We start from the raw sequence: 24230 nt of genomic DNA on the forward strand, positions 1-24230 counted from the left end.
GGCTCGTATGTCACTCAACGTCAGCCGGACCGACATGCACCGCGCCGGCCTGGTTCGGTTGAGAGCGAGCTCCCCCGCCCGCTCCGGCTATTGTGCTGTGTCATAACGGCCGAACCACCCACAAGCGATGGGGGGAGGCCTAAAGCGACCAACGGGACTGTGGAGCCGCTCATCTGTCCCTGCGGGTGGGGGCGGAATACATCAGCGCCCAATATGGAACTGACACTTGTGGCGCGGCCTATTCACCCGGTCCCTGGGGGGTTTGGGGACGCGGCCCCTAGTGACACCCAATGGAACAGTCTGGAGCGGTCTATCGATCCTGAGGGGTGCGCGGAGGAGCAGCCCCTACTGGCACCGAATGGAATTGAGTGTGGAGTGGTTCATCTGCCCCTGGGGAAGAGGGGGGAAGACCAGCCCCCCCATGGAACTGCTTGGAGCAGCCCCTGCTGCCTGTGGACTGGCCCATCTGCCCTGGGGGACATGGTGGGGGCCCAAGGGAGCAGCTAGCGCCAGGCTGTCCTGCCCAGCTCCCCGCCGGGCGAGAGTCGCCCCCCTGGGACGGGGCAGGCCCTGGCTCTCACCCTGCCCCCACCTCCAGGCCTGGCGCCTCACCCGCAGGGGGCAGAGCCCAGCCACCAGCTGCCCTGGGAAGGAGCAGGCCCCTTGCCACGCACAGCCAAGGCTGGGCGCTGGTTGCCAGCCAGGATCACCCGCAAGGAGGGCGGATGCTCTGGCCGCGATGGATGCCCAGCCAAGAGCAATGGAGCGCTCCAGCGGAGCGCGAGCACGCTCAGGCCCAGCATGACGGGCCCCCCGGCGTCGACCAAGTGCCTTGACGGGGTGGCCTAGCCAAAGGCCTGCTTAGATTGTAAACGCTTTGGGCCTAGCACTCTGAGGCCTTGGGGCCTGGAGGCATTATCACAATACAACCACTAAACTACCGAGCAACATTTGTTAAAAAAAAAAAAAAAACACAGGCGCTTTGGACCAAGGCCCACATCATCTTCTTCCATCTCTTTGGTTTATCTGTGTCCATTAGAGGTAGGGATGCTAGGTTTTTTGATGCCTAAAGGAACATTTTATGCAGAAACTGCAACATCATTTGCTAACAGAACAGAGCTTTTGTACGTTACTCCTGCAGACCATGCCCAACAAGGACTTGCGGCAAGGGAAGACGTTACTGTGCAGGCAGTTCTGGGAGCTGTCTCCCTTCGCTCGTAGCCAACGCTGTTAATGGAGCAAGAGAACACACAATAAACTAGGCAATATTTGTTCCAGTGCAGAAAAGGAGAAGCCTGAGGAAGGGTGTGAAGAATCTCACCTAATAGGACTGAGTGCCCCGATTCCTGTTTTACTCCACCTCAAGGCTAAGTGCAGTTAACCATTATGGCCAAGATGAAGCACGAGGCACAGCTATCACTACGGCTAAGCTAGAGACAAGGTGGGTGAGGTGATGTTTTTACATAATACCTCACCTATTGATCTCCTTTACATTTCCTTTACTCGATCTTCCCATGCTCCTCAAGTATTTAAATGCTTATCCACTCCTTCAGGGTATTTCTCCATAAAAAGGCACTTTAAACTGAGGGTCAGAATTTCATGAAGCCAAAAAACAATTGAGTCAAATTGATTAGGAGGAGAATTTAAACAAAACAATGTGAATACAAATTGAGAGTTTTTAAAGAATATTTTGGTTCTGGAGGTGGGAGATCTGTAACAATACGAAATCACAAAGCAGGGTCATTCCATTTTTTAAAAAATGGTCCTGGTTAAGAGACATGAAAGCAGCAATAAAATAATAAGTGGAAAGGGAGAAAGTGATGGCGGTTTCATGATTGCTAACTTATAATCAATTGGGACCAATGACAAGGGAAGCTAAAGATATTGAAATCTATAGGCAATAGGCTTAAGAACAGGCCTCAGAACAGGCCTCTTACTATTTCAGGAATAAGAAATACCTAGCATAGTATAGATTTGTCACTAGACAGGGACGGTAAAATTGTAAGTTACAATACACAAAAGGCAGAAGTGTTAAATATTTCTGTTCTGTATTTGGAAAGGAGTAGATGTTTGCATGCAGTTTACAGTGATTAACATCCCCCAAGTTGTAGTAGAAAGTATTTAATCAGTCCTGCAGGCGCTGCTAATATTTTGCCAATATTTTAAAAAGGGTAAACAGGACTACTTGCTGAATTATGGACCTGTTAACCTGACAGATTCCAGGCAAAAAAAAAAAAAAAAAAAAAATCACAAAAAGGCTCATCTAGGACAGTTTTTAAAGGGTGACCACATGATTAGTGACCTTCTTCATTGTTTTATTGAACATAGGTCTCAAACTATTTTTTTTAATGAGAAACATTTGCTTTGTAAAGGCAATTGTGATATATTAGACTTCTGTAAAACATTTGATTTAGTACTGCATGCCATTTTGATTAAAAGTTTGATTTTTTTTATGCTATGTAGCACATTTTAAGTGGATTTAAAAACTAGCTGATCAACCTCAAAGTAATTGTAAATGGGCAGTCATCATTGCGGGAGGGAGGCAGGGGTTTCTAGTGGACTCCTGCAGTGATCTGTTCTTGATTCATCTTAAGAGCACTAACATTTCTCCTACTAAAGCATCCACTTAACCCAGCTGAGAACTCAGTGAACAATACAAGGCAGCATGGGTTTGTGAAATATCTATGTGATACAAACAGTAGCTGTAATCAAGAGAAGAATGGAGACTTAAATCAAAGATGATGCAGCTGGAAACTCTTCCAGTGGGACAGTGCAGTTCCCTGCCCTGAGAAGTTCTCTGGTGAGACCTCCTGGGCTAAGACAGTCACTCTTGCCACTACACAGATTTCAGGCATATTCTCAGCATATAGAACTATAGAAGGAAACAAGCAATTTGCTAGGCAATAATTCTTGGGACAATGTCACACTGCAGGTCAATTGCTTGCACTAAATCAAGATTTTTTTGCTGACAGAAAAACATGTCAGACACTGAAAAAATATTTAATACCAAACATTGCATGTCTTCTTCAAAATGACCTTTATTCAAATTTACAGTTTAACATTTATGTCCACAAATCTGTACAGACTTCTCTGAAAAGCTAAATAGGATTGATTGTTATAGATGGGTATTGACTGTTATTAAATATTATAAAAATAAATCCATTTCACTAAATCATTTTTATTTGATATTTTCATGCAACATGGATAAGGCAAACACAGTGTGTAAATATTTAATCAATAGGAATACAGCAATTGAGTAACGCAAAAGAAAAGCAGCAGCTTCATAAAAGTATAGTCAAAGTATAAGCAAGTTTTAATTTTTTCATGCTACAAAACATACCAAAATGAATTTTCTACGATAGAACCATTTAGATTTACATAAATTTAAATATTGCTTTATTATACAATTGACCCAAACTACAGGTGTGTTTTCAGAGAGGCAAAGTTACAGTATATTATCAAATTATGTAGTGTTTAGTCCACATATACTAAACATGTTTATTTGTAACATTAAGATACATTGAGTACAGTGAACATGAGATGAAGACTACATTTATGAGGAAATACATCAGGCATATGTACTGTACAGATGGTTACAAATACACAGACTATTAGTATGTAAAAATCAGTGATCTGAAGTCTTTTATAACCATTCTAAATTTAGGAAAAATCCATGAAAAGTAAAAAGCAAAACCACCCCACGCCCCCCGATTTCAAAGCGTGGAGGCAAAAGAAAATATACCTCAGAGCCCTCACCTCTTAATTTATAGAGAATTTTAAACTGTGTTCAAATGGGAAACCATTGCTAATCATTTCTGTGGTTTTTCTACTTAATTTGGAGTATAATTCCCCTCCCTATATAATCTGGGCCCCAGGAATTACAAGGGTCCAATATCCCAAAGAGTTGTCACAATCTACAGTATGGTGTATCGTCAAAATGACCAAGTTAGATGCTATGCAGTGGCTATAAACTTAGAGTTTCACTTCTGTTGGAATTTAAAATTTTACCAGAAGATTAATTTACCTTTTACTGAGAGTTCCATCCTGTCCCCTCCACTTAGTGTTTGGGTTTTTTAAACATGTAGTGGTGGGACTTCCACTGTGGGGAATAACATTCAAAACATATCTGATAGACCCACATCCTTTTTTTTTTTTTTTTTGGGGGGGGGGGGGGGGAAGGGTTCCTGTTTGAGTTTCAAAAAAGTGTTTAAATAACTCATTTGTTCTTTTTCAGATCATTTCTTCCTACAGTAGCTTTCAGTATATTTGTGATAACTACATTATTGCCATCTATGTATTTTCCTAGCAAGAGCCTGATGTCAAAGAATTGAGTCTACTGCATGCTCAAGCAGAAGAAAAGCTGTGTTTATAAGGATGAAAGTTCTAATTCAAATCATATGTCTCCAATAAGTATCAAGGTAGATACAAAGGAAAATGACAAGCCAAGATAACGTGTAACTTTTCCTCCCCACAAAAATAGTTGCTCGATTGTGAAAGTCACACTTCAAACATCTTTTATACCATTTATAGGCCTGAAGTGTGTTTAACATCTATTGTGGTTTCTTTTAAAAAAAAAAAAAAAAAAATTCTATGTAAATGTATGAACACATACTAACACACAATTATTTTACATACAGTCAGTGTTTAATCAAGTTATAAAAGTGACATTCTTTTAAAAAGGTGCAAAGTTTAGTTAATGTGTCTTAAGAAGTAAAACTATATAGGTGCGTTTTTTTCATTTAAAAAGAGACATTAATGTTTTTCGCTGAGACACAAATAATCAAACTGTAACATTAGGTGTCAGATGGCTAGTGAAATGTACGCTAGCCATGAGTAGCGAGGAAGCATTTTGTAAATACTTTTGATACAGCCTTAATAAGCCAAACAAAGAAAAAAGAAGGGAAAAGAAGAAGTTTTTGGACTTTGCTTTAAAAGTAGGGAAAATGCCAAAGTAACAGATCTATGCAATGTAGGCAATAGTAATGGATAACATTTTGCTGGAGTTTTTTATTCTATAAAGACTGATACAATGCAATTTGGATTAAAGTGTGCCTCCATAGCCTTTTTCAAATAAAAAACTGATTTTTGCGTAATGGAAATATTTTTAGACCTACTAAACTTAGGCTGTGATTCAGAATTAAAAGATTTCCCACCTGTACACCTTATTTATAAATAGGATTTTTAAAAAAATCAATTATAGCATTTTTTCATTCTAGTGACTTTCTATTTATATGTATTTGTATTAAAGCAGCACTGTAACAATGAACAAACTTAAGTATTTAGTTTAAACAAGATTTATTCATGAAACATTACAAATATGGCTTAAAACTTGAATCCCTTCACTGTTTTCACTGATACCTTTGTACAGTGCTCCTTATGTTAACATCTACGAGCAAGAAAATTGAAGGGGCTTAAAGTATGTGAAATATTAATCTTTTAGGTTTAATTTTACAAAAAAGCAGATCGAAAGTAGTTTAAGTTGCCATATGCATTAGTTATGCCTTATAAAAATTAGAATTGCCAATGTACTTAAATCAGGAGTAAATATTTTTTTCTCTAACTCACCAGTATAAACAAGATCATCAAGACTAGCCTGGATGTCCAAGAGACTTGAAGGTCAACAAAGTTGATTGCTGACAACAGGATACAGTGACATGAATTTATTTCAGAGTTGTGCCTTAATTGCCTTGAACCTTCACAGCTTACCTTCTTCACTGGAAAGATGAATAAAATGTAACTAAAATGTAACAAATATCAAATATCTCCCATCTTTGGGTGCATAATTTCACGTGAAAGAAATAGGTTTCTCTTGGATTTTGTTTATTTTTCATTTTTCTTCTAGCTGGTAAATGCACTTCAAAACCTAGTCTTTGGATGAAGTCACAAGTACACATCCTCAAATGAATTTGGAAATCAGACTGATTCTTTCATGAATACGCAAAGAAATGCTGGTGTTTAATATCAGCAGTCTCTGAATTACTGTAAATTTATCAGCAACATAGCCAGTTTCTATTGGTTATTAAATTGAGGGCTTTCAGAAAAGAATGAGCAACTATTAAAATTGGTTTAATTTCTAAACCTAATTGTTTAAGCCCCCTCCCATTCTCAGAAATGTACCACTTTGACAATTAACTCCATACATTTATAGATACCATCCACAGATTTGCAGTTCAAATCGTTCCAACATTATATGCTTTGACAACAAAAATAAATCCATTTTCTATGACTGCAAGTGGTTACAGAGATTATACCTAATACTATTTTTAAAATAACTTTAGTTATGCCACTTAGCTTTAAACGGATTGGGGGTTTGTTTTTTTTACAACATACAACCAGATGTTACCAGTAATGTTTCAGAACATGCACAAAAAACAAAATAAAAACACAAATAAGACCATCTGTGGATATATATTGAGTGCTTCCAAAGAAAAGTCAGTTTAGAAGCTTAAATAGTGCCTAAGATGCTTAAAGTAGTGCTGGAGACCCAAGCCTCCTAGTGGTAGCAAGCAATATCCTATATCTTTATCTTACGCTGTAACCACAACGTCCATGTTTCTACAAATCTCTCTGAAGCTTTCTGTATTTTAAGAGTAACGTTTTACTTTAGAAAAGCAGATGTTTGTTAATGCACCCTTCTAATCCCCCCCCACACACGGTGTTATGTAATTGTCATCATAGGTATATAGTTTAAGTAATGCTCACAGTGCCCAAAGACAGAGAATTCAGAGTAGCAGTTTTTCAAACTGCAGTAAGCCTAACGTGTTTTTTCAATCTTTTAAATTACCGAATTGTACTGAGATAGACCAGGAGCGCCAATCTCTTCAGCTCTGCTTACCATTTGAAAACGTTGCATACATCTCTTCACAGGGAACGCTGACTCTGCCCGATTTGATCATATTTGTACCGTACTAATTTACCATTGTTCCAAGTTCTGGACAGTTAGATTCTTTAATGCTGTACTAAGTGAAGTAACAAGGATATCACTGCTATTTTTTTCTCAGTTATATAATTAAAAGGGTGCTGTAAACCCTATTGGCTACAGCATACCTTTGACAGACCCAAAAAAGGACAAAAAAAGGCAACCAAAGTCCCTTTTAAAACTTAGAGAAAACATGATGATTTCAGATGAAAGCTTTATGGAAAGAATGTAATAGCATTTAAATATTTGGCAATCAAAATTAATTACAAATCCTTGATTGGTGAATGATATAATTTTCATTAAAATTTACTTTAGAAAAGCTGTTTTTTGCTATTAACAAAACCAGAATAACTGGCATAGATTGAAATTTAACAACTAGATGTCCAGATGAGATGGAGTGATGAGTTCAGAGATTTCAATATATATCTGGACAGTCTGAGAAATTTCTATCAAAGTATCCGCCTGAATATAACCAGTCTGACGTTCCAGTGTATGGGTTATTGCCTTGATGAAACCATCTGTGAAAAGCAAATGAAGTGGGTAAGGAAACATATATTAAAGGGAAAACATTTTTTTGCTTCTTTTACAAACAAGTGTAAAAAGGCACCTGAATTTTTCAATCTAACCTATTCTTTCCCGTTAGATATCTAGGGGGAAAAATCAAGTTCTTAAGTTACGTTTATCAAAGACCTTACTCCATCCTTGTTTATATACCCCTTTCTTCTTGACCTTACAGTACTGGTTTTATCACTCCTGTCCCAGTTCATCAAAGGGAAAAAAATCTACACATCAACGTTCTTTATATTTTAAATTGGCAAGTCAGTTTTTGTCATAAAATGTTCTTCCTCTTAAACATGTCCCCACACAGAGGAAAAACAGTTCTGTATAGCTGCATTTTGTACAGCACATCAGTAGAAGCTCAAGTTTAAGCTGTTCTGTGTATTAACTGGTAGCAACAGTTGAAATCAATTGTATGTTCTCTAGAACAGTGGTTCTCAACCTGTGGTGTGCGGAGCTCGGGGGGTCCGCAGACTATGTCGAAGTGGTCCATCAAAGATTGTCGTTACCATAGAACAGTGGTTTTCAACCTGTAGTCCAAGATTTCCGAAGGAGTCCCCACCGCCATTTGAACTTTTTTAGGGGTCTGCAAATGAATAGAGGTTGAGAACCACTGCTCTAGAGGAGATTTTCTAAGGTACGAATGGGAATTAGGCACCCATTTCCCACTGAGTTTCAATGGGAGTTGGGTGCTTAACTACTCTTTCTGCCTTTGAGAATCTCCTCCTGTTGCTTCAGAATTTAATTTTATCTGCTTACTACAAAAACAAAACAAAAAATCATCATGTGCAAGAATAGCCTGGTTTCTTTTTCTGATGTGCCTGTAAGGCAAGATTGTGAATCAGACCAATGTTATAACAGATGCACTGTATTTCAGGATGCTTCTATTTTTTGTTGTAATTTTTGACAAGTGTTCTTTTACTGAAGAACAAGAACAAGGTGGTGCTGCACTTTCAATAGTTAGGTAAATCATTTTCCAATCTGAAAAGTAATACCTTTCCACAACTAAGACTTGATTGCGGGTTAACAGTAGGAAAAGTAAATACCACTGAAATCTTTCAGTGCTTATGCCTGTTACTACACTGATACATGCCTAAATAGTGATAAACATAATCCAAATGTTCCTTTTCTTCCTTACATAGATGTATTCTTAACCTTCGCGATCAGCTTCTTTTCTGTGACCATATAAAATCGTGGTTCTTTTTCAATTAAAGATTTTCCAGTGATTTTTGTTTAATATTTAAAAAGGTAACTGAAGTGTTTATGTATTACAAGGACATTAAAGGTGTGAATTCATGAGTTGGAGCCAGGAGATCTCCATTCTGTTTCCAAGGACACCACAGACTCACTGTGTGACCTTCAGCAAGTTACTTAACCTCTCTGAGCCCTACTTACCCCACCTTTATAAAACACTTTAAAGTTACCTAGGGATGAACACTGCTTCAGAGTTTAAAAGAATTGTATTAGTATTTCTTAGGATTTGGTTATTTTAAGAGATAACCATTTGGGTTACATGTTCTTTAAAGCAATTTGTTTCCCCGTAACAATCTGCACCATTGGGTGATGTGTTGGACACCATTTGGTTGGCCCCTTCTATCCTTGAGCTGGCTGCTTTTTTTGGTGCTGGCAGTACTACACAGGGAAATATCCACTGAAGGCCACCTTCCACAAGAATCTCTCTCTCTTAAAACAACTACTTTGGGATACTCCCAAGGTTTTATTTGTCCTGTAGTAAAAAGGCCAACCCCTGAAGGCAAAATACTTCGGCACTCCCTTGGTGTTCCTACTACAAGTTTCAGCCTCAACTTATTTACAGCAGTATGGGTACTTTGGGATGAAATAATCTAAAATTTTGGCTTCATGTTGCATTTTTCAAATGTTCCTTCCCCACAAGGGCTTTAAGTGACACTATAAATTGTTCCATAGTGCAAAGAGGAATCAAACAGTAAAAACAAACTGTTCGCTAACCTTAACTACATGCCCAACTTTCTTCCCCACCTCTAAAAGTTACCTTGTCCTCCATTCCACTTCATCTTTTGCACGTTCCTTACGAGTGGCTCTTTGTTTCTCTTCTAGTCTCTCTTTTTCTTTACTAGCCAGGTCTAATAAACATTTAAATAAGAATTGGTTACATTGCAAAATAAAAGACAAAAAGAACAAAACATGGGAAAGGCTGGAGAGAAATAAAATTGAATTCACTTTAAGCACAGGAAAGCATTTGTTGTACACATTCTCTTTAAACCAAAACAGCTGCCCCTTCTAGGCAGCAGCACACCAGAGGAGTGGATGATCCAAGCAAACATACTGGGAATCCTAAACTCGGTATTTCATTTGTCAGAAGGACTGTACTGGATGGGGTAAGGACTCAAAGTGGATACAGTCGGAAGCAGTACAGGATGCTTTCTTGTTATTCCACCCTACATATTTTTCCAAGCAAACTCCAGAGCAACAAAGAATCTTTCTGACCAGTTTCCCAATATGAGCTTCCAATTGTTCTGTAACATAGGATATCCGTATTCAGAATCGACCTTGGTCTCTTACACAGCCAGACTCTGCTGGCAAGAACAGTCATGTACATTGTTTGGAGGGAGTAACATTCATGATCGATCACACTGTGGTGATAAAGAAAAAGTTACCCTGGAAATACAGTTATTGCCCAGAATTAAGAAGTGGGTAAAAACCTGAGGACAGCCACCTCACCCCAAACCAGTTCTCTTCCATCTTCCCTATGGTCAGGGGAGTGGATGGGTGTCAAGAGACAAAATTAACAAATACCAAATCTCTAGCAAATACACGTACCCAGCTCTCCATTTTCCATGCCTCTGATATCTGGACGTAGACGACAATCAGTGGGAGCTAAAACTGCTTCCATGCCCGTTTCCAGCTCATTGAGACTCACAGCAAAACTGGTGAAATTGTACATCTTAAGGCAGAATAAAGATATAGTATATAGTAAAGTTTTTTTTTTTTTTAAAAAATCAGTGACATTTGATTCCCTTTCCTGGGCTGTCACAATGCGATTTTCAAAAGCACTTATTGAACCAAATCTGCTCTCACTGACTGTAGTAAGAGCAGGGTTGGCTAATGCTGAGCACTTTTGAAAATACCACTTTTAATTGTGCTGTGGACTCTGGCAAATAAAAACATGATACTGCAGTGACTGAAGAGTCCTTGCTACAGAGGATCAAGAAAGCTTGTTGCTCATAGGTTCTCTGATTCTGAGCTGTCTCAAGGGGTTATCGTTTTTATAATTTATTGAAAAGGACACACAAAACAGACATGCTCTCTAAAAAAAACTTGCCTATTTCCCCCTGATATCAAAGGATGACATTCTGGGCGTTTTTCAAATCTACCTATAAGTAGGGCCCTACCCAAATTCTCGGCCATAAAGAACATGTCATGGGCCATGAAATCTGGTCTTTTGTATGCTTTTACCCTATACTACAGGGATTTCATGGGGGAGACCAGTGTTTTTCAAATTGGGAGTCTTGACCCAAAAGGGAATTGCAGGGAGGGTCACAGAATTATTTTAGGGGGGGGTAGTGGTATTGCCACCCTTACTTCTGCGCTGCCTTCAGAGCTGGGTGGCCAGAGAGTGGCGGCTGTTGGCCGGGCGCCCACCCTGAAGGCAGCACCCAGCCAGCAGTAGCGCAGAAGTAAGGGTGGCAATACCATACCATGCCAATGCTACTTCAGCTCTGCTGCCTTCAGAGCTGGGCAGCTGGAGAGTGGCTGCTGCTGCTGCTGACTGAGGGTAGTAAGGGTAGCGGTACCACAACCCTCCCTACTAACCTTGCAACCCTCCTCCCCACAACTCTTTTTTGGGTCAGGATTCCTACAATCACAACTCCCTGAAATTTCAGATTTAAATAGCTGAAATCATAAAACTTACGATTTTTAAAATCTTATGATTGTGAAATTAATCAAAACGGACCGTGAATTGGGTAGGGCCCTACCTATAAGATTACCATGTATCTAAGATGAGTTACCCTTGTCCAGTATGATAATGTTCTTGGACAAGCCACTATGACCAGAGAGTCCTAATTTATTGAACTAGTCACCTGTGATGAGTTTGGTGGTCTAGAATTTATTCTCCAAAGCAGCTTACTGCCTGGTATGACTTGCACAGTCTCTTGGATCTCTGGCATATCATCAGCCTCATCGTTCCCAGCATCTTCGCTCTGAAATGAAAACACAATAATTGATAGTGGAATAGAGAGAAATGACATACAGCTCTTCTGCCTAGAGTTCTCTGGAGAGGACATTAAAAATCCTATCGAATTCAAGACATTCCATTATTTGACCCCACCTGTATCTCTGCTCTCCTTTCCTCCTCCTCCTCATTTATGCTCTTCTTCATCCTCCATACTTCATGCCTTCTTCCACGCTACCTACTACGTTTGGAACAACTCCTAGTTTCTATCTAGAAAAAGCACCTTCTGTCATCATTCATGTCTTCCAGAAATCTTTTCTTTCTTGTTTACTTCACCCTCCCTTTTCTTGACTCATATCCTATTTTTCCTGTCTTTGATTAGTAGCTCTTCTGCTGTGGTAATGCGTCCATACCTATATCCACACTATACACCACTTTCGGCAGCATGTAGGGTATGTGTAGCTACAGGCCACAGTGAAAAACAAGGTTTCAGAGTAACAGCCGTGTTAGTCTGTATTCGCAAAAAGAAAAAGGAGGACTTGTGGCACCTTAGAGACTAACCAATTTATTTGAGCATGAGCTTTCGTGAGCTACAGCTCACTTCATCGGATGCATGCTGTGGAAATCGCACAAGACATTTTATACACAGACACCATGAAACAATGCCTCCTCCCACCCCACTCTCCTGCTGGTAATAGCTTATCTAAAGTGATCATCAAGTTGGGCCATTTCCAGCACAAATCCAGGTTTTCTCACCCTCCGCCCTCCCACAAACAAACTCACTCTCTTGCTGGTAATAGCCCATCCAAAGTGACCACTGTCTTCACAATGCATATGATAATCAAGGTGGGCCATTTCCTGCAGAAATCCAGGTTCTCTCACCCCCCTCCAAAAACCACACACACAAACTCACTCTCCTGCTGGTAATAGCCTATCCAAAGTGACCACTCTCCCTACAACCTGCATGAAAATCAAAGTGGGCCATTTCCAGCACAAATCCAGGTTTTCTCACTCCCCCACCCCCATACTCACACAAACTCACTCTCCTGCTGGTAATAGCTCATACGAAGTGACCACTCCCCCTACAATGTGCATGATAATCAAGGTGGGCCACTTCCCGCATAAATCCAAGTTTAACCAGAACGTCTGGGGGGGGGAGGAAAAAACAAGGGGAAATAGGCTACCTTGCATAATGACTTAGCCACTCCCAGTCTCTATTTAAGCCTAAATTAATAGTATCCAATTTGCAAATGAATTCCAATTCAGCAGTTTCTCGCTGGACTCTGGATTTGAAGTTTTTTTGTTGTAAGATAGCGACCTTCATGTCTCTGATTGCGTGACCAGAGAGATTGAAGTGTTCTCCGACTGGTTTATGAATGTTATAATTCTTGACATCTGATTTGTGTCCATTTATTCTTTTACGTAGAGACTGTCCAGTTTGACCAATGTACATGGCAGAGGGGCATTGCTGGCACATGATGGCATATATCACATTGGTGGATGTGCAGGTGAACGAGCCTCTGATAGTGTGGCTGATGTTATTAGGCCCTGTGATGGTGTCCCCTGAATAGATATGTGGGCACAGTTGGCAACGGGCTTTGTTGCAAGGATAGGTTCCTGGGTTAGTGGTTCTGTTGTGTGGTATGTGGTTGTTGGTGAGTATTCGCTTCAGGTTGGGGGGTTGTCTGTAGGCAAGGACTGGCCTGTCTCCCAAGATCACTCTTGCCATGTACATTGGTCAAACTGGACAGTCTCTACGTAAAAGAATAAATGGACACAAATCAGATGTCAAGAATTATAACATTCATAAACCAGTCGGAGAACACTTCAATCTCTCTGGTCACGCAATCAGAGACATGAAGGTCGCTATCTTACAACAAAAAAACTTCAAATCCAGAGTCCAGCGAGAAACTGCTGAATTGGAATTCATTTGCAAATTGGATACTATTAATTTAGGCTTAAATAGAGACTGGGAGTGGCTAAGTCATTATGCAAGGTAGCCTATTTCCCCTTGTTTTTTCCTCCCCCCCCCAGACGTTCTGGTTAAACTTGGATTTATGCGGGAAGTGGCCCACCTTGATTATCATGCACATTGTAGGGGGAGTGGTCACTTCGTATGAGCTATTACCAGCAGGAAAGTGAGTTTGTGTGAGTATGGGGGTGGGGGAGTGAGAAAACCTGGATTTGTGCTGGAAATGGCCCACTTTGATTTTCATGCAGGTTGTAGGGAGAGTGGTCACTTTGGATAGGCTATTACCAGCAGGAGAGTGAGTTTGTGTGTGTGGTTTTTGGAGGGGGGTGAGAGAACCTGGATTTCTGCAGGAAATGGCCCACCTTGATTATCATATGCATTGTGAAGACAGTGGTCACTTTGGATGGGCTATTACCAGCAAGAGAGTGAGTTTGTTTGTGGGAGGGCGGAGGGTGAGAAAACCTGGATTTGTGCTGGAAATGGCCCAACTTGATGATCACTTTAGATAAGCTATTACCAGCAGGAGAGTGGGGTGGGAGGAGGCATTGTTTCATGGTGTCTGTGTATAAAATGTCTTGTGCGATTTCCACAGCATGCATCCGATGAAGTGAGCTGTAGCTCACGAAAGCTCATGCTCAAATAAATTGGTTAGTCTCTAAGGTGCCACAAGTCCTCCTTTTCTTTTAGTGAAAAACAAGCTGCCTTCACACCACGGTGTGTAGCTACATGTGTCAGTGAAAGGCTCTAGCACAGGCGAGAGTGGGGGGGTGGGGGGGGGGGAGGCAGCTAGGGTGACCAGATGTCCCGATTTTATAGGGACAGTCCCGATATTTGGGACTTTTTCTAACATAGGTGCCTATTACCGCCCACCCTCTGTCCTGATTTTTCACACTTGCTATCTGGTCACCCTAGAGGCAGCAGAGAAAAGCTTCAACAGCTACCACCTACCAGAACCTTTCACCGCAGTGAGGAAAACTCTGGCAGCAGGAAGGCAGCAGCTGCCACAGTTCTTCCCTACGGTGTGGAAAGGCTCCAGCAGCAGGGAATTGGCAGAGCCCTTCCTCACACAAGAGCCTTTTCCTGCAGCAGGGAAAGGCTCCAGCCACTGGGAGGCAGCAGGAATATGTCTACACTTGCTATTTAAAGCGCAAAATGTCCCTTTTTTCCGCTAAACCCGTGGGAGCGTCGACACTTGTTAATGACTTTTTGTGGTTAAACTCAAAAGTTTCACTGCAAAAAGAAAACCACCTTCACAAGAGGCTCTTTCCGCTGTTCTTTTTGTGCTGTTGTGAAAGTGAAGACACATTCTACCCTTGTAAACGCCTTTTGGCCTCCAGAGGATATCCCACAATTCCAAAAGTGACCACTCCGGCCAGCATCTCCGCTGCTCTGACGCCAGGTAAACGGACATCCACCCCACCACCTGTGAGCCCCAGGAAGTTTGAAACTCCCTTTCCTGTTGCGAGTGCTCATCTGCCCAGGTGACCATGGCTGCTCCACATAGCAAACAATCCCCTGCTTGGAGCAATGCCGAGCTACTGGACCTGATCAGTGTTTGGGGAAAGGAGGCCGTGCCGTGCCAGCTGCGTTCCAGCCATAGGAATTTCCATACCTAGGAGCAGACTGCACGCAGCTTGCAGGAGAAGGGGCACAACAGGGACACCCTGCAGTGCAGAGCGAAGGTGAAGGAGCTGAGGAATGCATACCACAAGGCAAGGGAGGCAAACTGTCATCTGGTGCTGCACCCCAAAGCTGCTGTTTTTACAGTGAGTTGGATGTAATCCTAAGTGGTGACCCCACCTCCATTGCAAAGAGCCCACTGGATACTTCTTCATGTCTGGAGGCAGTGGAAAGTGGCCCTAGCCAAGAGGAGGAGGTCCCAGGTGAAGAGGCAGCGGCTGAGGAAACTGTGGAGCCCGTTGCTGCGTGCACTCAGGACCCCTTCTCCGCTATGTGACTAGAAACAGCAGTGTAGACAGGATGACATGGCCTGGGCGAAGAGAGAACCATGCAGGGCATGTACCTGGGTACATACCCACACCCTCAGGCATGTTTGTACTCTATTTACCTAAGCCGGGCCTCACCATCTACACTAAATCCACGCAGGGGGGCTACCTGAGTACATACTGTACATGCCGCCAAAAGAAGCACGCCGTGTAGACATAGCCTTACACTGTTATGTAAAGTGCTACGTACATTGGCAGCACTAGGTAAGCAATAAGTCATAAGACATCTGTACTCCTGAATCTTGTGTAGTCACATACCAGATTCTGAGGGCTGGTTAGCAAGCTGATATGCTCATGTTCCTTAGGCTTCAGTGAAGCACACCAAGCACATAATTTCAAGAGTCAAACATTTTAGATCCTCTGACTGCTTCTTTACCTAAATCAATCCAAAATAAGCCATCATTTTACACCAGGACTCATGCCCCAGTACAGTGCAATACTGGTTCTTTCTGCCATCTTTGCTGGCTGCCTAGAGGTCATTCAAGATTTCATGATGCTTTTACAAAAAGGTTGAGAACTTTTCCAGGATTCTGACCAACATTCCCACTCTCCACACTAGTAAGATAGGTACTGCTGAGGTGCATATAGCTGTCGCATTTGCCTACACAGCCACTGCACTACCAGTATAAAACTGATTGAAGGGGTCCCTTCATCTCTTATGATCTACAAAGAGGTGGTAAAAAAAATTAATACCAGTACCTTATTCCAGCAGAATTAAGGAACCTAATTTCAGATATTCTAGGATCAAAATGTAACAGTTCCCCTCAGGACGAGACTACACAGACTGAAAAAAGAACCAGTCTTCATGAAGTGTAAAATGCAGCAGAAAAGAAAAATTTTCTTAGTCTAAAGTGAAGCCGGAGCATCAGTTTTTCAATCGTTAAAAAACAGGGTGTATTGTATGTGCTGCTTGTGCATAAGCCCTACCAAATCTGGTAGCTTGATGGCTCCCAACAGTGACGATCCTTAAAGGATCCTTTCCTTTGGAGAAGGTGACATTCCATGGAATTTTGTTTCATTACAATACTTTTTTTTTTTTTTTTAAAGTGAGAGTAAAATACAGAAAGACAGGTTGTTTCCTCCTTCCTTTGTCCAGATATTTTATTTTTTTCCATTTAAAATTGGAAATGGTATGATTGCAGGTTCCGGGAACCCACCAATCAGACAGACCTCATCTGCTGGCCAAATTGGAATTCAAATGCTCTACTGCCTTATAACATGAGAGAGGGGATAAGTTTGTGCTGTCAGAGGTAAGTGCCATTATTTCAGTGTCAAACACCTGGAAATTGTAAACAGAGGAAATGCAAGAGGTATTTCAGAATCACTACAGTGAGCTTTGGCACTACTGCTTAATGCTTTACTCTCAAGACATACAGAGGAAAAAGACATTCAGGAATGGTATTATAAATTTTCACCCATTTTAAAAACTGTACGTAAGCCTCACAAGCCACCAGCGACAGTCAACCAAAAATTTACCGCCAAGAAGAATCTGGCTACAAAAAATGTAACATTACAGCACTGCATCTTTCACACAATATGAGTGAAATTCACACTCCCAGGGTGAAGTCTGAATAAATGGGCTTTGCAATCTGAGGTGAGGAAATATTCTTCCTCCCAAACCTGAAAACAGGATGTGTGCAATTTAACCACAGTCTCTGCCACCACCATCTTTTAGTCATAGATGTAGCTCACCTAGTGTGACCTCGCCACAGATACGGTCTATATCCAGTAGATTTGCACAAGCCATTGATCATTTGGTCACCCTCCCTGCCATTCCTCCCCTGGCCCACCTTCAACCCTGCAACTCTGAACTCTCACTTCTTGCCACCAATCCCCTCTATAGCGGAATCACTGTGAATTGGGCCTTCCACAGTTAAATTGCAGAGAGGTCAAAAGGATTTCATCCCTGAGAGACTACCTGAAAAATAATAATGACCATCAACAGGGAAGTCCAATACATTGACAACCTAGCTGAAAATGTCACACAATTAAAAAAAGAAACAAGAAATTGGGATAAGATAGATGATGTACATGTATTTAATCCAATAATGTCCTGTTTGGCTTGGTATGCTTTGTTTGTGGAATAGATGAGTAGTACTGTATTCTGAATTCAAATCAAGCTCAAGCTTACTTTTCAAGCTTCCTCTCAAAAAAAAAAAAATCCTTGTGAATGCTTTCCATTGGCTTCCTGTTAGGCAACTCCCCTTCTAAATGCAAGTTCATCAGAAAGGGAAGATTAATTTGATTTTTTAAAAAGCTTATAGCCCTCATTTTTAAGCTCTTCTCTGCAACATGAACCCTAAAGGCTCAAAACACTGAAGGGAAATAAAAAGCCAAACTTTTAAAATCTCATATTTTTAAGACAATCACATGATTTTTCGTGCAGATTTTTAAATGCCTGAGGTTGGCAATACTGCCATTTTCCTTATTAAAAGACAGCAAGATGTAACCCAATCTCTGTAACAGTAGTCACCAAATATCAACCCCAGTCTCCATGACCAATCCCTGTGAGATGCTGAATGCCCTCAACTTTCACTGAAGTCAATGGGAGTTCAGAGCACTCATCAGTTCCTGGTATCAGGGCCCTAGTTATGAAAAATATCCACTATTATAGCTATCAGTTCACCACAACCACATCAACAGATGTTCTTCTAACAAGTAATTTTTCCATTTCTGAAGATGCTTCCTTCAAATGGGAGAGAAAGAGCAACACCAGCTCTCTCCTGAACAATTATACTAAAACCTTACCGGCTTCATTTTCTTCTGGTCACCACCTCTCTTTTCATTCTTTTTAGAAGTATCATATGTGGCAGGATTGATACACCACAAGCATTCTGTCCATTTGCCATAGATCACAGAGAGCTTCTTCTTGCTATTTATAGAGGAAAGGAGACTTATTTTTGCTGCCCAATTTCTATAACTTCCTAGCCTAAATTAAAATCAGCATGATTTACTGGTAATCCAGATTATATTCAGGTTTTCTGGTTTCTTTTTTTTCCCCGATTACTACAAACTTCTGGGAAGCCATTTTATCAGAACATAAATGCAAAGATGAATATTTCAGTCTATCCCAACATTTATGGTATTCAGTCCTGTGCTTTGAATGCTTCCTCACTATTTAGCCATCAGCTGTGTGCTTGTTAAACGGATTATAAAAGCAATGAAGCTGATACTGTAGTGTATAAAGACCAAGAGCTATATAACAGGTTGCATTTGGGGAATACACCTGTTAGCATTTTTTGGTAAATATTTTTAAATGAAGACTAGAAGTCCAAGGAAAGGACACAGTTAGCAATTGTATTATTCTCTATGTTTTCTCTGGATACCTCTCCTTTAAATCCAGACTGCTGCACTTAAGTCCAAGGTGCAAATGGCACTAAAGCTTTGCTAATAGTGAATGAAATGCTCACTCTAAAACCTGTAAGTGTAATACTGACCCAGAAAATAGAAATGAATGAGAATGGGAGGACTCTGTACGAATGTAAAAGTTTAGCAGTCACGTTGAGCATGTGTCAGTCCAACAAGCTAGCACTATACAGAAAGTACTAGGTGCCTATATAGTATAAGACAGACAGACTTTCCACTTACTTTTTGTCCTGAACGTGACCCTCTACTCTGTGAAGCTCTTTCCCAAACAGTCCACATGGTTTAAAATTAAGGATACATTTATCTCCAGTACTGCAAAGGGAACAAGCGTACCAGTTAGAAAGCCAGCATCTAAATGTCTGAAGTGCAGTGTTCACTAATGTATCTACTTTGCTAAAACGAAACTAACACTATTTAATGAAATCACTTAGACCTGTGTTTAATATTAGAAATCGGGTAGTAAAAGCCCCTGGATTATTGGAAGTCCTCGTTGCTCTTTTTTATTCTAAGACAAGCATAAACGGTAACACTGAGAGCTTGTTACAACCAAATGAAGACTTTAATGGGTGATTTCTGCATAAAGTGTGCATATAAAACTCACTGGAGTCATTGGGAGTTAAAAGGAAAAGGAATATAGGACTGTCCCCTACCCAGGGTATTTCTTATTATATCACTATCAATACCTTTATGGTGAGCTAATCACATGAAGTTGACAAAGCTGCTAAAGGTAGCTCACACTGTAAACGTGCACTCAAGTGCTACTGCCAAACTACGTTACAGCCAGACGTCAAGCCAGGATTCCTGGACTAAATTCAGAAAACTGAAATAAGCATGCCCATTATTGACTAGTGTGATGGTGATTTATGCTGTGTTGCACATTACACATAATTCACTGCAGAGCCATTAAATGGCAATTCACTATCGACTGGGCGGGGTTTGAACGGGTGACCTGGAGTTGAAAGATTCTGTATCCCATCCAGTCTTCTACATAATCATATGTACTGTTAACACTGTTTTGATATTTGTTTCAAACACAAAAAACTATTTAACCAGTTCAGAAGAAGAAATAATTTAAACAGAGTTTTCAGCAGATCAACAGGAAATAACATTTTGGACCTACAAGATCCATTACAAAGGGGAAAGCTTTTGGATCTGTGATTACCATTTATCAGTCTCTATAACGGCCAATGCTCGTAGCTCCATAATTAGCAATATTACCTGTGATTTACAATTTCTATTGTTCCATACTGTTCTATCCACAGTTTACCTATAATTATGTTATGTACACAACAGGTTGGGTTTGTCCACGTGTAAGCTTCATTGTGTCTGTGAAAGAAGCCAGAAAAGTGAAGTCAGATGCCAGGAAACTAAATCCACTTCTTGAACTAAAGACAGAAGGTGAAACAGCATTAAACTCTAATTGCCCTGAATCTTGTAGTGGGGTGGAACACTTAGTACCCCGCTGAACAGTATCTACTTTACGTAAAAGAAAAACAAAAAAACACTTATGGATTTTCTTTATAACCAAGGCAGTGTGTTCTATCTGAATCTCACTAGACATTAATAGTGATTTAAAAAAAAGAAAAAGAGGAAATTGCTTATGGAATCATCTACAAATGTGTGTCCTTTGATAACTTGAGCTCTGGAGCAGGGAATCAGTAGCAATTAAGACATTTTAACTATTTTAATTTGTCCTTTTAAAGTTGTGAGAGAATCTGATGCTCATAAGAGGATTTTGACTGACAGCCCTAGAGAATGAAGTCTTCTATTCAGCCACAGGAAACTGCACTGTAACCTTCCCCAAGTAGTCCCACCACAGGCCACAACCATGACCCAGAGAGACCACTTTGAAAGAAAAGAAAGTAGTTCACTCTTCATGACTATTTCATATGAACATCTCTGCTGAGGCTGCCATCAAGGATGCTGGTCACGACCAGTTTTGATAGAGACATGGATGCCTCTCCACTAGGAACTAAGCAGACCAACCCACTCAGATAGGTTTTCACACAAGCATCTGATAGTAAATGCTTTTGGACCTCGTTTCAGAGATGTGGAAGTCAATGGGATCTGCGGTGCAGAGTACTGGGGGGCAAATCAGGCCCTTAATCTTAAGTGAGTTCTGGGGGAATGAACTGAAAAAAAAAAATTGTAATCTTCCCCCTAAAAAATAAATAAATAAATAAATAAAAGTCTTCACAACATGTAGGGATCCTTGAGACCTGCACTGCTTTCACAGAAGTCAGCAGGAGTTTTGTCATTAGTCACTAGAGTTCGTACCTCCCTGATTCTACAAGCTATGCAATTACTGACACCAGAAAAACAACCTTCTTGTGTAAGGTTTATACTTGAATAGAATGCCAGCTCTTTATCTGAAAAAAGAGATTTTTGTCACTGAATCCATGACACTATTTTCAGTATTTTAAAAATATGTTCACAATCTAATTTAATCCTTAATTCCATCTTTCCACTTCATCCCTATTTTTTTTTTTTTTACTACGAGTTACTCTGAAGAAAAAAATCCTAGCACTAAAATTCTCAGTTTAGTTTTGTATCAAACATGCTCTGTAGCACCAACCTTACAGAGACAGTGTTTGTTGACTGGAGTCCTCAAAAAAATGTTTCTAAAAATGGTCAAACTGTTAATCTGTCAACAAATAGGATTCCTAATTTCACTGGTTTGGCCAAGTCATATTTCTGCCATGAAGTCATCTTTTATCCCTCTTTCAACACTGATGAAGCAAATACTGTCTGGATTTAGCACACTAAGCAACTAAGACATTTTAGTAATACTGTAAATCAAACTTTTCTCTCTCAATTCTGATTACACAGAGAACACAAGAAAAAAATAAATATTTTGATATAATGGCAGGAAGAACAAACAATTAAAGCACCAACCACTTTCTAACCTTCACCTTATATCAAGAAGTGACTGAACAAAACTTTGTTTAATGTATCTGACTGGTCTGTCATTTTCCAGTACTGCATAGACACAGCCTTAAAGTTTGAATCCTTTAGTGACAAACTGTCTCACACTGAACTTTAGAACAATAGTTGCATTTTCATACAAGGCTCATGTGGCGTAAGAAATTAGAGCACTTTAATATTTCTATTCATCCTGCGGTTTTGGGGATGGCAAAATTTGTATGGCCCACAAATATAACAAGTTGAAGCAGCACTCACCTGTCCTAGTTTACCACTTGAAATGTAATTTAATATTTCGGTTGGTGAAAGGTAGCTACTAATCAAACTACGGATGTTTTGAAAGTGCAGTCATGACAAACACAAAAGCAGCACGTGTATTTACTTACAGCCTAGCTTATTAAACACATTTGTTTCTAATCAATTCTTGCCCAATACTGCTAGTATACTTACAGGTCTAGTTAGATCAATAGAGAGCCTAGTGTGTTCACAAGAGAACTACAGCACTGAACAGTTCAGAACCCTAACACACCTTGAAGTGAATAGCACAAAACCTCAACTTGCTCTTTTCTGAATAATCTCTTGTGGCTTGATCAGTCAAAAGTGTTTCATTAAAGGCAATTTTTCCATTACTAACTTTTATTTTGGTTGAATGTTTGTAGTCTATATTTAAAAATGTATTAAAATAATTTATCTACATACCAAGGAATTGGGGCATAGAGGCAAACTGCCCAATTACTCTGTTTTCATCACAACACAGTTCAGATACCAAGCAGCTCATGTTTTATATTCCCCAGAAAGATCAGATATCATGGTGTATATCAGAAATTCAACTAAGAGCATCAAGTTACTTGTATAAGTATCTCCAATAGAAGTTAACCTGTTATAAGGTAAGCAAGTCACCACCTTATTGAAACCAAATGTCTATTTAAAGGTTTCACAAAAGCAGCAGATTTCAGAACCACTTCTCTAAATCTACATCTGTTTAAGAGCTCTTATGAAACCACCTCAAAGTGCTCAATTCCAGAATGACTTACTTCACTATCATCCTGAGTGCACTCATTAATTCCTTACAGAAAAGTCTAGGGAGGCTTTTTAATTTGATTATAGCTCGGCCATGCTACAAAACAATCTATGAAATCACTTTCTTCGTAAAATATGCTCTCAGTCAGACATGAGCCTGGGAATAACCTGGAAATAGAGATTTGGTTTCAACGAAGAGGCCTCTGTACACAAGTAGGTGAGTCATGTCTAACTGTAGGTAGAAATTTATCTGAATTCCTGGGGTTTACCATGGCATACAGTATCTGTCCTGGAGAAGTTATATATAGTTTACACATACACATGGTTAACATTATCAAAACCACCTGTGGGATTTAGAGGCAAAATTCCCAATGAAATTAATGTGGCACCGATTATCTCAGACAAAGTATTTTTAGTTCTCTCTCTTTTTTTTTTTTAATTTATTTATTAAAGGCACCTAACAAAATGTAAAGAACAAGTAATTTTAAATAGCATTTGGTTTCAAGAAATGCCAGTTGCCTTTGCAGTAAAATCAGGCCAAATTGTTACAGCTGCAAGACCATGGCATCCTTCCAACAAAACCCTGGAATTAACCGATGAGCAATAGTCCATGCTTAAATCCCGAGTATCTCTTCCTTCCACCCACTCCAAGAGAAGTTTCATTATTAGTTGAATGATTCTTCAAGGTAGTCATGGCCCAGATATATATATATTATGGTCCTTTACCATTTTTTTTAATATAGTTAAGGGATATATGTCCAATAGAGAAAAAAGCTTTTTGGTTATACTTACTTTAGAAGCTCCAATGTAATTGTTCCACGGGGCTCTGCTTCTATACTCTTCCCCCAGAACTTTAATTTGGGGTAGATTGATCCATGAAAAACAAAGTCCTTATTGAGGCCTTCAGAATAAAATGCACTAACAGGTGGGTGGTGACTGACCTGTTCAGATATAAACCTAAAGCCTAAATCCTCCCTAGAGGGGGGGGAAAAAAAAAAAAGTCAGGTAGTCAACCTTTATCAAAAAAGGGACTTTTATTAAAATTGCAATAAAAGTCAGATCACACATTTTTTAAAACATGTCTGAGGATTTTTAGACCAAACCTGAACTCAGATCCCATGGTCTCCGTAGTTAATGTATGGCGATCAATAAATGCTTACACACATGTCCCCACCATAAAAACTGCATCACAAACTGAACACTATCAATCCGGGAATGCATATGAAGTAATTTCAACTGGGCAACTCCTGGCAATTCCAAAGCTTGCTGGGCAATAGTAGTCCACCTCTGGGAAACTGGGTTCAAATATGATTT

The 24230-nt window shown here is 40.1% G+C and overlaps 1 protein-coding gene and 1 long non-coding RNA gene across 18 annotated transcripts in view; one reads left to right on the forward strand and one right to left on the reverse strand.

Moving 5' to 3' along the window:
* Positions 1–18: 18 nt before the first annotated feature.
* On the forward strand, positions 19–4630 carry LOC119567917. Its single transcript, XR_005227853.2, has 2 exons — positions 19–1441; positions 4235–4630. It is a non-coding gene; the product is annotated as an uncharacterized LOC119567917 (long non-coding RNA).
* OSBPL2 (oxysterol binding protein like 2) overlaps positions 3021–24230 on the reverse strand; it is a 57877-nt gene continuing 36667 nt past the window's right edge. For all 17 annotated transcript variants that reach the window (XM_027822197.3, XM_037915650.2, XM_037915646.2 and 14 more), the window contains 8 exons: positions 23709–23891; positions 20193–20300; positions 19197–19286; positions 18357–18480; positions 11539–11658; positions 10277–10400; positions 9489–9579; positions 3021–7437 (listed from right to left, as the gene is read on the reverse strand). In XM_027822197.3, the coding sequence (XP_027677998.1) occupies positions 7335–7437; positions 9489–9579; positions 10277–10400; positions 11539–11658; positions 18357–18480; positions 19197–19286; positions 20193–20300; positions 23709–23891 (943 nt within the window). In that variant the 3' untranslated portion in view covers positions 3021–7334. The remainder of the gene's footprint in view (positions 7438–9488; positions 9580–10276; positions 10401–11538; positions 11659–18356; positions 18481–19196; positions 19287–20192; positions 20301–23708; positions 23892–24230) is intronic.

Source organism: Chelonia mydas, chromosome 13 (genome assembly GCF_015237465.2).
Source record: "Chelonia mydas isolate rCheMyd1 chromosome 13, rCheMyd1.pri.v2, whole genome shotgun sequence".
Lineage (NCBI taxonomy): Eukaryota > Metazoa > Chordata > Testudines > Cheloniidae > Chelonia > Chelonia mydas.